This window comes from Lolium rigidum, chromosome 6 (assembly GCF_022539505.1).
Source record: "Lolium rigidum isolate FL_2022 chromosome 6, APGP_CSIRO_Lrig_0.1, whole genome shotgun sequence".
NCBI lineage: Eukaryota > Viridiplantae > Streptophyta > Magnoliopsida > Poales > Poaceae > Lolium > Lolium rigidum.
Genome location: NC_061513.1, coordinates 28,790,258 through 28,803,042, shown reverse-complemented (window position 1 = coordinate 28,803,042; position 12,785 = coordinate 28,790,258). Strand labels below are relative to the sequence as shown.

The 12,785-nt window shown below is 45.3% G+C and overlaps 1 protein-coding gene across 2 annotated transcripts; it reads right to left on the bottom strand.

The window, feature by feature from the left end:
- Positions 1-7,249: 7,249 nt before the first annotated feature.
- Positions 7,250-12,517, bottom strand: LOC124660401 (glucan endo-1,3-beta-glucosidase GIV-like). Of its 2 annotated transcripts, XM_047198209.1 has the most exons (3): positions 12,439-12,517; positions 10,994-11,983; positions 7,250-8,294 (listed from the first exon to the last, which is right to left on the bottom strand). In XM_047198209.1, the coding sequence occupies exons 1-3, from the start codon at positions 12,515-12,517 to the stop codon at positions 7,306-7,308; spliced, it is 2,058 nt and encodes a 685-aa protein (XP_047054165.1). In that variant the 3' UTR covers positions 7,250-7,305. The 2 variants fall into 2 exon arrangements, with proteins under 2 accessions (XP_047054165.1, XP_047054166.1); XM_047198210.1 differs by lacking the exons at positions 10,994-11,983; positions 12,439-12,517 and adding an exon at positions 8,624-8,774.
- Between the last annotated feature and the right edge of the window lie 268 nt (positions 12,518-12,785).

The window sequence follows — 12,785 nt, the reverse complement described above, 5'->3', positions numbered from 1 at the left end:
GCATGTTGATACAATCATGGAGTCGAATGATGCGACTTTCTTTGAGGATATATTTCCCATGAAGGATATGCCCAACTCATCGAATCAGGGGATGCCTAGTACATCTATCCAAGAATTCGCTACAATTCCTGAATCCACCATTCCAATAGAACACCTTGAGAATCCCGAGGAGGATAACAATGAAGCTCCTAAAAGGAGTAAGAGACAGAGGACTGCGAAGTCCTTTGGTAATGATTTTATTGTGTATCTCGTGGATGACACTCCCACTTCTATTTCGAAGCCTATGCATATCCGGATGCGACTACTTGGAAGGAAAGTCTGTCCGAAGTGAGATGGATTTCATTTTGGCTAATGGAACTTGGGAGATTCTCGATCGTCCTTATGGGTGCAAACCCGTAGGATTTAAATGGGTGTTTAAGAAGAAGCTTAGACCTGATGGTACAATTGAAAAGTACAAGGCACGACTTGTGGCCAAGGGTTATACCCAAAAGGAAGGTGAAGACTTCTTTGATACGTACTCACCTGTAGCTAGATTGACTACCATTAGAGTACTACTATCACTCGGCTCCCTCATACGGTCTTCTCATTCATCAAATGGATGTTAAGACAACTTTCCTAAATGGAGAGTTGGATGAGGAAATTTACATGGACCAGCCAGATGGATTTGTAGTAAATGGTCAAGAAGGAAAGGTGTGCAAATTGTTGAAGTCTTTATATGGTCTCAAGCAAGCACCTAAGTAGTGGCATGAGAAGTTCGAAAGAACTTTAACTGCTGAAGGCTTTGTTGTAAATGAAGCTGATAAATGTGTGTACTATCGCCATGGTGGGGGCGAAGGAGTCATTCTTTGCTTATACGTCGATGAAACACTGATTTTCGGAACCAACCTGAATATCATCAAGAAGACCAAGGATTTCTTATCTCGCTGTTTTGAGATGAAGGATCTTGGGGTAGCTGATGTAATCTTAAACATCAAGCTATTGAAGGATGACAATGGTGGGATTACATTGCTTCAATCTCACTATGTGGAAAAGATCTTGAGTCGCTTTGGGTATAGCGAGTGCAAGTCTTGTCCAACGCTTTATGATCCTAGTGTTCTGCTTAGAAAGAATAAAGCGATCGCTAGAGATCAAGCGAGATATTCTCGGATTATTGGCTCACTTATGTATTTGGCCGGTGCTACGAGGCACGACATCGCCTTTGTTGTGAGCAAACTTAGTCGATTTGTATCAAATCCTGGCGATGATCAACGGCATGCTCTTGAAAGAGTGATGCACTATCTAAAGAGTGCTTGCGAGTTATGGCATTCACTATACTGGGTATCCGAGGGTACTAGAGGGCAATAGTGACTCAAACTGGATTTCTGATGCTGATGAGATTAAGGCCACTAGTGGTTATGTATTTACACTTGGTGGTGGCGCTGTTTCTTGGAAGTCTTGCAAGCAGACCATCTTAACGATGTCAACAATGGAAGCAGAACTCACAGCATTAGACACGGCCAGCTTGTTGAAGCGAGTGGCTCCGTGAACTCTTGATGAACTTACCCGTGGTTGAGAAACCAATACCTGCTATCCCAATGAGCTGTGATAATCAAGCTGTGATCATCAAGGTTAACAGTTCTAAGGATAATACGAAGTCATCAAGGCATGTGAAGAGGAGATTAAAATCTGTCAGAAAAATGAGAAACTCCGGAGTTATTGCATTGGATTATATCCATACATCTAGAAATCTGGCAGACCCCTTCACAAAGGGTCTATCATGTAACGTGATAGATAATGCATCAAAGGAGATGGGTATGAGACCCACCGTTTAAGTTGTCCACAGTGGTAACCCACTCTATGTGATCGGAGATCCCGTGAATTAGAACTGGGAGACAAGCTGTATGTCAACTGAGAGGAAAGTATCCTTACTCCTTGTATGATACCACTCCATAAAAAATGCAATACTTTTCTAAACTGCACGGTAGGCTGATGAACATCCGTTGAAGAACACACCTATATGAGTTTGGTTGTTAAAACGTCGCAACCTATGAGAGTTGGGTGCTTTCTAATAAACTCAAGAAAGGCCATGGAGTATGACGCATAAGCTCCACCCGCGGGGAAGCCCTACGACGGCCTAGTACCGGTCAAGGCTCTTTGTGAAGCTAGATTAGCAGAAAACTTGCAGTTCAAGGCTTAGTCCACTGTTCAAGTAGCAGTCTATTGTAGCATAGAGTTCTGGTGAAAGTTCAACTTAACAGTCTTCGCTATAGTACCGGTATATAAAATAATGTTTTGGAACCAAAGGCAAATTCTATGTGCCTCTAGGATCTGGTGGGGGATTGTTGGAATTTTGGCCCATATTGGACCAATACAATAAATATTCCAGAAATTCCTAATAAATTCTAGAGGCCCACATGGCCCATTCATGCATGGTAGGGGTGGGACAAAAGTTTAGTCCCACATTGCTAGTTGAAGAAGAGTTGGAGCAGCTTATAAGGAGAGCTCTTCATACCATTTGTATGAGAGAAATAATAGGAGGAAATAGGAGCTGACCACACGCGCGCTCTTCCTCCGACGACGCCGCCGCTCGCTCGCCGCGTCGCGCCGCGGGTTGCGGGAATGCCTCGAGCCGAGAGCCTCTCTCTCTTTCTTTTTGCCTCTCACGAATGAGTATATGAACAGACGCACGAATCTGAAACGTTTCTTTTAGTGGGTTTTGAATACGAAGACTGTTCAGCTTCGGCTGCTGCCTGTTCGGTTCACCTCCCTGACCCTTCGTTTCATCTCCTCGCGTGGCCTGTTCAGCTCCTCTCTCTGTGCCTATAAAAGAGGTCGCTCCTCTCCAGAGATACACGATGAGACACAGCACTATATGCGCCTACCACTCGGTTCCAGAGCTTTGCGCTGCCGCTCAAGACTTCTCCATCCCGTCTACCGGCGTGCTCCGCTGGACGGGACAGCAGGCCTCCGGAACCCCGTCTCTTGTGATCCTGTACGGGAGAGAGGCGATAAGGTTTTTGGGGAGCACTCTAGCGCGACTGCTGATTTCGACATCGACACGGAGGCCGACGACTACTTTCCCAACGACGACCTCTTCAGCGACATGGCTCTCAACAGCGACAACACCACCGCTGGTTCCTCTTCTGGACCGTATGTGTTCTTGTCATCCTTTTATGAGATCATGATGTTCTTCCTTCTCCTAGCAACATGTTCAGCCTCATTGTCAGGAAACACATTGCTCTTATCAATCTGTTTAGACTTGTTGCTCCTTTATTCTATGGTGATTTGCATGACTAGTTTAGTCTCAAACTTTTTAGTCATGTTTTATCTACTATTTTCTTTGATTAAATCATGGGGAAATTTGCTAATATATTCAACAGTTAATACCACAACAAGGAACAAAACAGCCACCACGACCAGAGGAGCGCGAGGAGAGGGCCATCACAAAACAGTTGGTGACAAGGATGAGGAAACCACGACCTTGATAATTTGTAAAGATATATATACAGTGGGTACGGATGCATACGGATCCAAATGGGTCATACATGTTTCAGTAGGCCTAGATTCTTACTTAATAATTTCTAATGATCCTCATACCCTCAACTATGAAGGGGTACTGGTTGATCTCAGCTGAGGGGCGTAGTGAAGCAAACCCCATATTCCTTTTAATCATGAAAAAATAATCCAAGCACATAGTTAGTGAATTTCTTCGATCACTTATATCATGCTACTATTACAAAATTAGGTGCATGCATGGATGAATGGAATTAATTTGACGGACATCGATCACACAGCCCCAATGAGCTTGCTGGCCGTGGCAGTGGCAGCAGCAGCGGCATCTTCGATATCCTTCTTGATGCTCTCCTTCTCGGAGGACGTGGACAAGGTGAAGGCAAGGTTCACCGATCTACCGCGGCAACCATTTTCGCAGATGGCAACACAGGCAGGGTCTTTCTCGCACAACTTGGTGCAATCGCTGATGCAGATATCAGCTAGTGTCTCGACGTTGTCGTGGGGCCCGCCGGCTTGCTTGTCGATGGCTTCAATAATGGCCTTGTTATCCGCCTCCGGGGACTGGGCGTACGTCTTGCCGGCGAAGGCAAGACCCTCCACCTCTTCGCGGCAGACGTTGTCGCACCTGGTGGTGCATGCGGGGTTGTCCTTCCCCCCGTGACAGAGGTTGTTCTTGCACTCACGGAGGCAGCCGGAGTCGAGCGTCGCGAATCCGGGAGTGGGCGCGGCGGCGGCGTCCTCAGAAACGGCATCCGCGGCCTCCATCTCGAAGGTTTTCGCCACAGCAGCCTTCTCGTCGGGTGACGCGGCAGCGTACAACTGGGACTTGGCTTTGAGGTGGCACATGTCGTCGCAAGTGATGGTGCAGGAATGGACGTCATTCTTCTTTGCGTCCTTCTCGCATCCTTTGTAGCACTCGTCGTTGCAAGCGTCGGCGTTGGCCACCGGCACCAACGCGACAACCACCATGAGGATGACGAGGAACAACACGGGGACGACGGCGATCTTCCTCTCAGCCATTGCTGCAGCTTGAATGGTTCGGCGAATGCTTCTGTTGCTCACAAGCTATAGCTAGCTTTTGTCAAGGACCATCGATGTTTCTTTATATAGCCAATTAAAGGGTGCAAAAGGAAGGGGTGAGAGTAATTTGGCATGCCTAAGACGAGTGGTGGATGCTATTTTGGCCCATTCTTTTTCTGGCGAACAACCGACCATCCGTACCTACATTATATTTTCCTTCTATGACTTAATTAGGAATTGAAGCTCATGCATGTTTTGCTAAAAACAGGATCTTGTTGTAGAAAAGCTCGGTGGCCCTCAGCTCTGACACCACTGTATAAATTTGTGGTGACCCTAAACGGGTGGTTTCAATATTGAGAGATAACACTCTCAGGGCTTGTTTGGTACTAGAGTTTTAGCGGGGATTAGCGGGGATTATCCGCTCTAAACTTCAAATCCCCACCTATCCCCAATACATGTTTGGTGCTAGAGTATGAGCGAGTTTAATCCCCACTTATCCCCACTTTTCCCCAAATTTTAGTGTAATTTTTTCAATCCCCAATACTCTACCCCTACCTAGTGGATTGGGGATGGGGTTTTGTGGGGATTGGGTGACAGCAGAGATTCACCCAATACTCTAGAGTATTATCCCCACTAATCCCCACTAAAACACTAGTACCAAATAAGGGCTCAAAGTGGGGTAACCCGGTCTTTATTTGATTATTACTACTCACTCCGTTTTTTATACAAACCCACTATCTTATTTTTTAGATATAAACGAAATAAAATCAGAAATAAATAGCACAATTAATTATGTAGAAAGCTTTTTCGGGCTAATTAGACATGTTAGATGTGGTGTGTCTATCTCTATGGTTGCAACCTTTATATTACTGAGCACCATTATTGGAGAGGAAAATCTAATTAATTCTTCTCGGAAAAATATATTGGCGTTGTATAGAAAAATTGTATATTTTCTTAGTGTTTTGTATCAAGAACAGAGGAAATATGATCCACTCATAGCCATCTCTCACTAGACTAGAGTAGACATGTGCCTAGTATTGGCATGGCGAAAGCTCTACTAGTGGCGTGTAAAACTGACAAATCATTAATATGCAGCCGATATATCTACACCTAGTGGAGCTGGACGTCATGTCACTGGTAGTAGACACATTAGTGGTGTGTTTGTTTTAGCATCCTACTTTTAAAATTTACTGGTGGCGTGTCCGTTTTAGCATGCTACTTTAAAATTTACTAGTGGCATTCGTTTCCACATGCCACAAGTAATATATATGCACACCACTATTTATATTTTCTGAGGGAAAAAAGCGACACATGGAAATCTACAGGGAAATTTTAATTGAAAGTGTGCATGGCTAATTTGAGGTAATTTCATTTAAATTTTAAAATATTTTTTGTTTAAATTTACACTGGAGAATTTAAAACTAAATTTTAAGAAATGTTGGCTTTATTAGTTTTTCTTTTCTAGCAACGAAGAATCCTTTATTTTTTAGTTTTCGGGTGCCAAAGCGGGTTTCATTGTGAAGTAGCTACAAGAAGCACAGTCAGCAATTGTATGAAACCTATGCAAAAAAAAAAAACTAGAAGTGAACTTCTAAATATACTAGACTGCTAATGGCGCTAGGTTCGTGGGAATTCATGGTATTCTGTATAGGTCCCTCCCTATTTCCCTTGGAACTAGACAAGCTTTAGACTAATTAAGTGTCTACTTTCGCTTGTTGCAGATTCAGAAATCAATTTTGACTCCACAACATGTTTTATCGGAGGTACGATTTCGGTTTTGCATGGTTCCCTCCGTGTTCCCTGCTAGGTCTGTTCTTGCGAAAGGTCACTCCATGCAGGTACTAATTTGATCATAGCTCACTAAAAAGAATTCGAAAAATGTAAAACCTTCTCCAAGCGTCATTTTAGGTGACATAGTTTCAAGAAAAAATTACAAAGTTAGAATACGGTAGTTATTCTGAAAAAATCTTCACAAAATAAGCCACGACCTGCGAAGTGCTATGGCTTTTAGGCACATGAGCTAGGTCATGACCTGAAGAATGACATAGTTTGCTGGAGTGAGCCATATTATGTACAAATATGGGTCTTGAGACGGGAAGCAATATTGAGTTTATGAGTTTTCCTTTTCTAGCCAGGTAAAATCCATTTTACAGTTTTCAGGTGTTCGTAAGGGGATTTTTTGTGAAGCAGTTACAAGAAGCATAATGTGCAACAAACCTATGCACAAAAATAGGAAGAGAACTTTTGAGATATGGTTCGCATATGGTTCACGTACCTGCCTATGGAGCTATCTTACTGTGAATTCACTGTAGTTTCTATCGTTTCCTATCGATTTCATTGAAACTGGGATTGATTTGAACTAAACGTCATCTTTTGCTTGTTCTAGATATTTTCCAAAATAATTTTAGGTCCACAACTTGTCGTTTTATCGGATGTATGATTTCGGTTTTGACTGTTATACTCCCTCCGTCTGATGAAAGTTGTCTAAAATTTGTCAAAATCTGGATGCATCTAGACACTATCTTTTCTTGCGGGTATCTAGACACTATCTAGTATGTAGATACATTCAAATTTTATCTTGATCCGCGCCTTGCAGGCATATTTTAATGCTTTTCTTGGCTGTGTTTTAGTTTGGTTTCATTTGTGTTTCTTCTTGCATAGCTTCTTTTGTATGTAGTATGTACAGCTTTTTCACTTCTAAACTTCTGATGCCACGTACATACATGTCCGATTTTAATAAAAATATAATTCAAATTCCATTTCAATTTCAGATATGTGAAGGTACACATCAATCTAATGCCTACGAGAGGCACGCACGTGGGTGCGGTTCGCTGCCACTGAACCAGCGAAATTAATGGGGTACACGGGCGCTTTGTTGGCAGGGTAGAAGAGCCCAAAGTTCCTCTCCGTCTCTTCCCCGGTCTTCTGGTTCTCGTTGAACATGGCGAACAGATACGCCTCGATTGGGACAGGCTTCTTCGGCGTCCCGTGCGCTACATGGTCGACCAGTCCCTGGTTGTACGCCCTTGCGTTCTCCATCGTCGCCGCCACCCCTCCTGCCGACGGCCACCCACTCTCTGACACCACCACCCTCACCCCCGGCGCCCCGGCTTTTTCCAGCGCGGCGTAGATGGCGTCCACCATGGCGTCGAAGAGGTTCGTGTAAACGAGCCTGTTCCCGCTATCCGTCAGCGGCGGCGCGCCGGGCTGGAACGTCGCGTAGCTGAGGTTGATGTTGCCGGGGTTTCCCAGGTAGGCGAAGTAGGGGTACACGTTGGCGAGCAGCGGCGCGCCGATGGTTGCGAGGATCTGCGCCACGTCCGTCATGTAGGGCTGCGCGAACACGGCGCCGGAGGGTGGGAAGGAGTTGGCGATCACGTCCATCTTCACCGCCGTGGAAACCTTGATAGCGCTGAGACCCACGGTGCCGAGGGCGTCGTTCAGGTTCCGCATGGCGGCGGGGATGCTCTGCGCGGCCCCGCCCGTGAGCTCGTTGCCGACGGCGATGTACTTGATTTTGACGTCAGGGTAGTAGGGCTTGACGTTGGTTTGGACCCAGAAGGCCGCGTTGGAGGCGCTGGCGGCGAGGTGGGCGACGTCGTCGTTGGTGGTGCCGAGGATGAGGTCGATGCCGGCGTTGCGGAGCGCGTCCAGGGCGGGGGGCTCGACGGTGTAGACGCGCATGCCCGAGATCGCCAAGGAGCGGTAGAGCTGCACCACGTCCTGCGGCGAAGGGAGGTTGCTGCCGATGATGCCATAGCACACGCCGATGGACTGCACGCCTGCATGCATAAGCACACCACCGAAGAACAGAATTAAATAGGGTACAGTATATATCCAGATTCCAGACATAAACATTAGTTGGACAGAAATATCCAGATATACAGAATCGTCCAAAGTCGTCTCTAGTCTAGGTACATCGATAATTGATAAGAAAAACCACAGCTCGGTGACTAATGTACAAAATCAACTGTTAAGTGTTAATTATCGAAACCACAGCAGTCAGCAGGAATGGTTAATCGTATTGTTTTCAAAATGTTCACCCCTGCCTCCAAATTGGCCAAATGAAACTGCATACAAGCATATTAGAAAACACAAGATACATCCATACCTGCAGGGGCGGAGGCGATCAGGACTCCGACAAGCAACACCGCTGAAAGCACCGGAGCAAAGCCTCTCATGGTCGACATCGTCTCCTACGGCCCTGAGCTACTCTTCTTCTTTCTCGTAGACCCGAACTACCCTACTCTCTTTGCTTTGACCGTGTGATCTACACCAGTGCTGTGTATAACAAACCGCCCGGAGCCCCATTATTTATACTCGCGCAGCTCAACGCGTGAAATTACAGCGCCCTACACAACGTGTGGAAATTGGGTAACCTTAGCAATTTCTGAGCTGTCACATACCAAAAATATTTCCACCGCATTTATGTTTCCAGAAAGAAAGATTCTGGAATTCATTTTTCAAGATTTTCCTCTTCAATGATTGACGCATCTCCTATCTGGAAACATAAACACGGTTCGAATATATTTGGTATGTGACACCTCTGAAATTTACATTTTGGAGACTCCTACTTCTAGAAAGAAACATTATCCTTGCTGGTGCCTTGAAATTTCTTTAGCCAAAAGCATTCAATCCTTGGAGACGCCTCTAAGTCGGAAACTGTTAAACATATAATCCAGGCTTTCAAAAAAATACTTTCTACTTGAAGATTTGCAACTTCTGATCTTGAAAAACGTCTTCGGATGAGGTACTTGAATTGCGGTGATGACGCTAAAGGGTAGTGGCGGATACAGAATTTTGATGCAGGGTGGTCCACCTCCGTAATTTTTTTTAACACAAGTAAGGCAATGCCAACATATGCATATAATAATTTTTAACAACAACGTTATGGTCTTACAAACATATAATAATTCACTTTTAAGTTTGATTTTTTTATTAAAGAACCTGCATACCTTTATAATCTTAAAGAAGACTACTTTTTATTGGGTTACGCCTTGTCATTATCATTAAATTGTCAATTGTATTATCTTCATCTACTGGAGAAAGTATATCGCTTAATGTCCCAAGAAGAGACGCAATGTCACTGGTTCTGGTCCTCTTTATTTTTCAACATTTCTACAATATAAATGTTTGACATAAATTAGTAAATGGCTAGAAATTGTTGGATATCAAGCCTAAATAAATAATAGTACAACTTGTAAAATTTTGTGTAATTTGGGGCTGAATTTACCTAGTTGTTATTTCATAGAATGAATAAAATGGAGCCCCTCGGCCTGCTTTACTTGGAGGGCGAATTGGCCTGCTGCTGGCCTGCTCCACACCGCCAACGACAATCATGAGCGAACGTTGGGACCCAAGCGACCGTTGGGACCCAAGCGACCGTTGTGGCCCATGGGGCGCCGCTAGCCTCCCTACCCTGCCTCTAGGTTAGGGGAAGTCAGGGCCGCGGAGAACAGGGCCTCTAGATGTTAGAGTAATAATGTTCCGATGCAATATACCATGAGAAAAATTATTTTAGGCATCTGCCTAGAAATCACTACAACATGTGACTCATCAGTCCACAACAAAAATAGAAGCGCTTGCAGCACAAAAAAAACCCTTGCAACATGAAAAGATTGCGAAAGAAAGCAATGGCCTCCTCCTCTTAACCGCGGAGGCACCAACCTTTTGGTGGTCATGAGAGCTTGGTTGTGGTGACCCCGTGCAGTGGAGCCACCAACCAAGTGGAACACCTAGATCCCGACATAACTACGTGAACCAGTCAAGGTGTCGGCGGCCGCCATGCCGCTTGACCTTCCCTTGGCACGTCGCTTGACCTTCCCTTGGCACTTTCTATATCAACATCTTTAACGGTGTCACCTCTCGAACTCCCTTTCACATGTTGATTAGACGTACAGATGAGAGCAAATGGAAAAAACGAGTGGTCCACATCCACTCGTTTAATCTTCTTCCGCTACCTATATTGTACTTCCTGAAATAGATTATAATCCGACATTTCAAGTTATACAAGGCAGAAACGTGAGAGTGATGTTTTGGCTCGTGTGTGCAATGCCCCCTTTATTTTGAAATGCATTTTTGATATATTTTGAAAACATCATAAAATTCTAAACGAAAAATTCACGTGCTACGTGCGCACAAAGTATTTTCATGAAAAACCTACTTATCGTTTGGGTTGTGCCAAAAAGAGACAAATTTAGTGCTAAAAGTAAGACTTTTTGTGAGACATATGTTTTTTTCTTTTTATATCGACCACAAAAAAATACTACGTAGTTTTTTTTGTGAAACTGTACGAACCACATAGATTATCAAGATGTACACGCATATTTTTTTATTCGAATTTTTTGACAAATATAAATATGCTTTTCAGATGGAGGGGTCATATGTTCCCGCGAGACGAATGGAATTTCCCGAGAAACACGGACAAAATTTTATTCAAATTTCATTTCATTTTAAGATCCGTGCTCAACAATCTAATAACGTGGCAGTGTTCCTGCAAAATTAATGCCATACACGGGCACTTTGTTGGTAGGGTAGAAGAGCCCAAAGTTCCTCTGTGTCTCGTCCCCGGGCTTCTGGTTCTCACTGAAAATGGAGAAGATGTACACCTCCATCGGCCCAGGCTTCTTTGGGGTACCAAAAGGCCCAGGCTTCTCAAACGTGCCCTTACCGTAGGCCACATGGTCGATCAGCCCCTGGTTGTAGGCCCTCGCGTTCTCCACTGTCGCTCCCAACCCTCCCGCCGACGGCCACCCGCTCTCAGACACCACCACCGACACGTCCGGCGCCCCGGCCTTCTCCAGCGCGGCATACATGGCGTCCACCATGGCATCGAACAGGTTGGTGTACACCAGCCCATTCCCGCTGTCCGTCACCGGCGGCGCGCCGGGCCGGAACAGGGCGTAGCTGAGGCTGATGCTGCCTGGGTTTCCCTGGTACGCGAAGTAGGGTTGCACGTTGGCGAGCAGCGGCGCGTTGATGCTTGCCAGGAACCTCGCCACTTCCGTCATGTAGGATTGCGCGAACACGGCGCTGGACGGCGGGAAGGAGTTGGTGATAACGTCCATCCCCACCGCCGTGGACACCTTGATGCCGCCCAAACCGGCGGAGCCAAGGGCGTTGTTAAGGTTGCGCATGGCGGAGACGATGCTTTGGGCGGCGCCGCCCGTGAGCTCGTTCCCGACGACGATGTACATGATCCTAACGTCAGGGTAGTAGGGCTTCACGTTGGTCTGCACCCAGGAGGCAGCGTTGGAGGCGCTGCGGGCGAGGAACGCGACGTCGTCGTTGGTGGTGCCGACCATGACCTCGACTTGGGTGTTGCGGAGCGCGTCGAGGATGGCAGGCTCGACGGAGTATACGCGCATGCGGTAGATGGTGTTGAAGCGGTAGAGCTTCACCACGTCTTGCGGCGGAGGGAGGTTGCTGCCCTTGGTGCCGTAGCACACGCCGACAACGGCGGAATTCACGCCTGCGCCGTGGAACAGAGAATTAATTAGGTACACTAATATTCAGACATACACTGTACTACTACAGTACAAAGCCGCTTCAATGGAGTAGGTATCAGAAAATAATCGGGAAATAATCGTTTTGTTTTTGAAAAAATCCATCGATCTATGATAATCATCCATAGTTAGTATAAAAAACCAAAAAAATATTAAAAATTACAAAATAGTTCTTTAAATAACTTATATCAAACTTCAAAATAATACTACTCCTCAGTCCCATGAAGATTATCTAAGATTTGTTAAAATTTTAATATATCTAAATCCTATTTAGTGTCTAGAAATCTAAATACATCAAAATTTTAACAAATCTCGGACAACCTTCATGGAAACGAAGAAAGTAATATAGAACTTTTTCGGCGAACAAACAGAGATGCATTATGCAACAGAGAAATTAAGCAAGCTCTAGATATATACGTACCTGAAGGGACGCAGGCGACCAAGACTCCGACGAGCAACGCCGCTGCAAGCTCCGAAGCAAAGCCTCTCATGCTCGACATCGGCTCCTACGTAAGGCCCTCAGTATTCTGCTCTCTTTTCTTTTACAGTGTGATGTATGCCAGCACTATGTGTCACAAGCCGGCCGAAGACCCCATATTTGTACTGGCGCTCAACGTGTGAATTTACGATGGTGTACAACGTTCCTTGACTATTTCTCCCCCATCTTCTCTACCTCGTCATTCACAGTTCACCTGCAGACTTTCACTGCAATTTCTGAGCTGTCACATACAATAAAATCTATTAATTCCCGCTACATTTATGTTCCAA

Excerpts from the sequence above, each read along its gene's own strand:
- LOC124660401 (XM_047198209.1), bottom strand. The coding sequence starts at position 12,517 with ATGTCGAGCATGAGAGGCTTTGCTTCGGAGCTTGCAGCGGCGTTGCTC. Across the intron at positions 11,984-12,438 it reads GGTCGCCTGCGTCCCTTCAG|GCGTGAATTCCGCCGTTGTC; the intron begins GTACGTATATAT and ends TCCACGGCGCAG. Across the intron at positions 8,295-10,993 it reads TTTTGCAGGAACACTGCCAC|GCGTGCAGTCCATCGGCGTG; the intron begins GTTATTAGATTG and ends TTATGCATGCAG.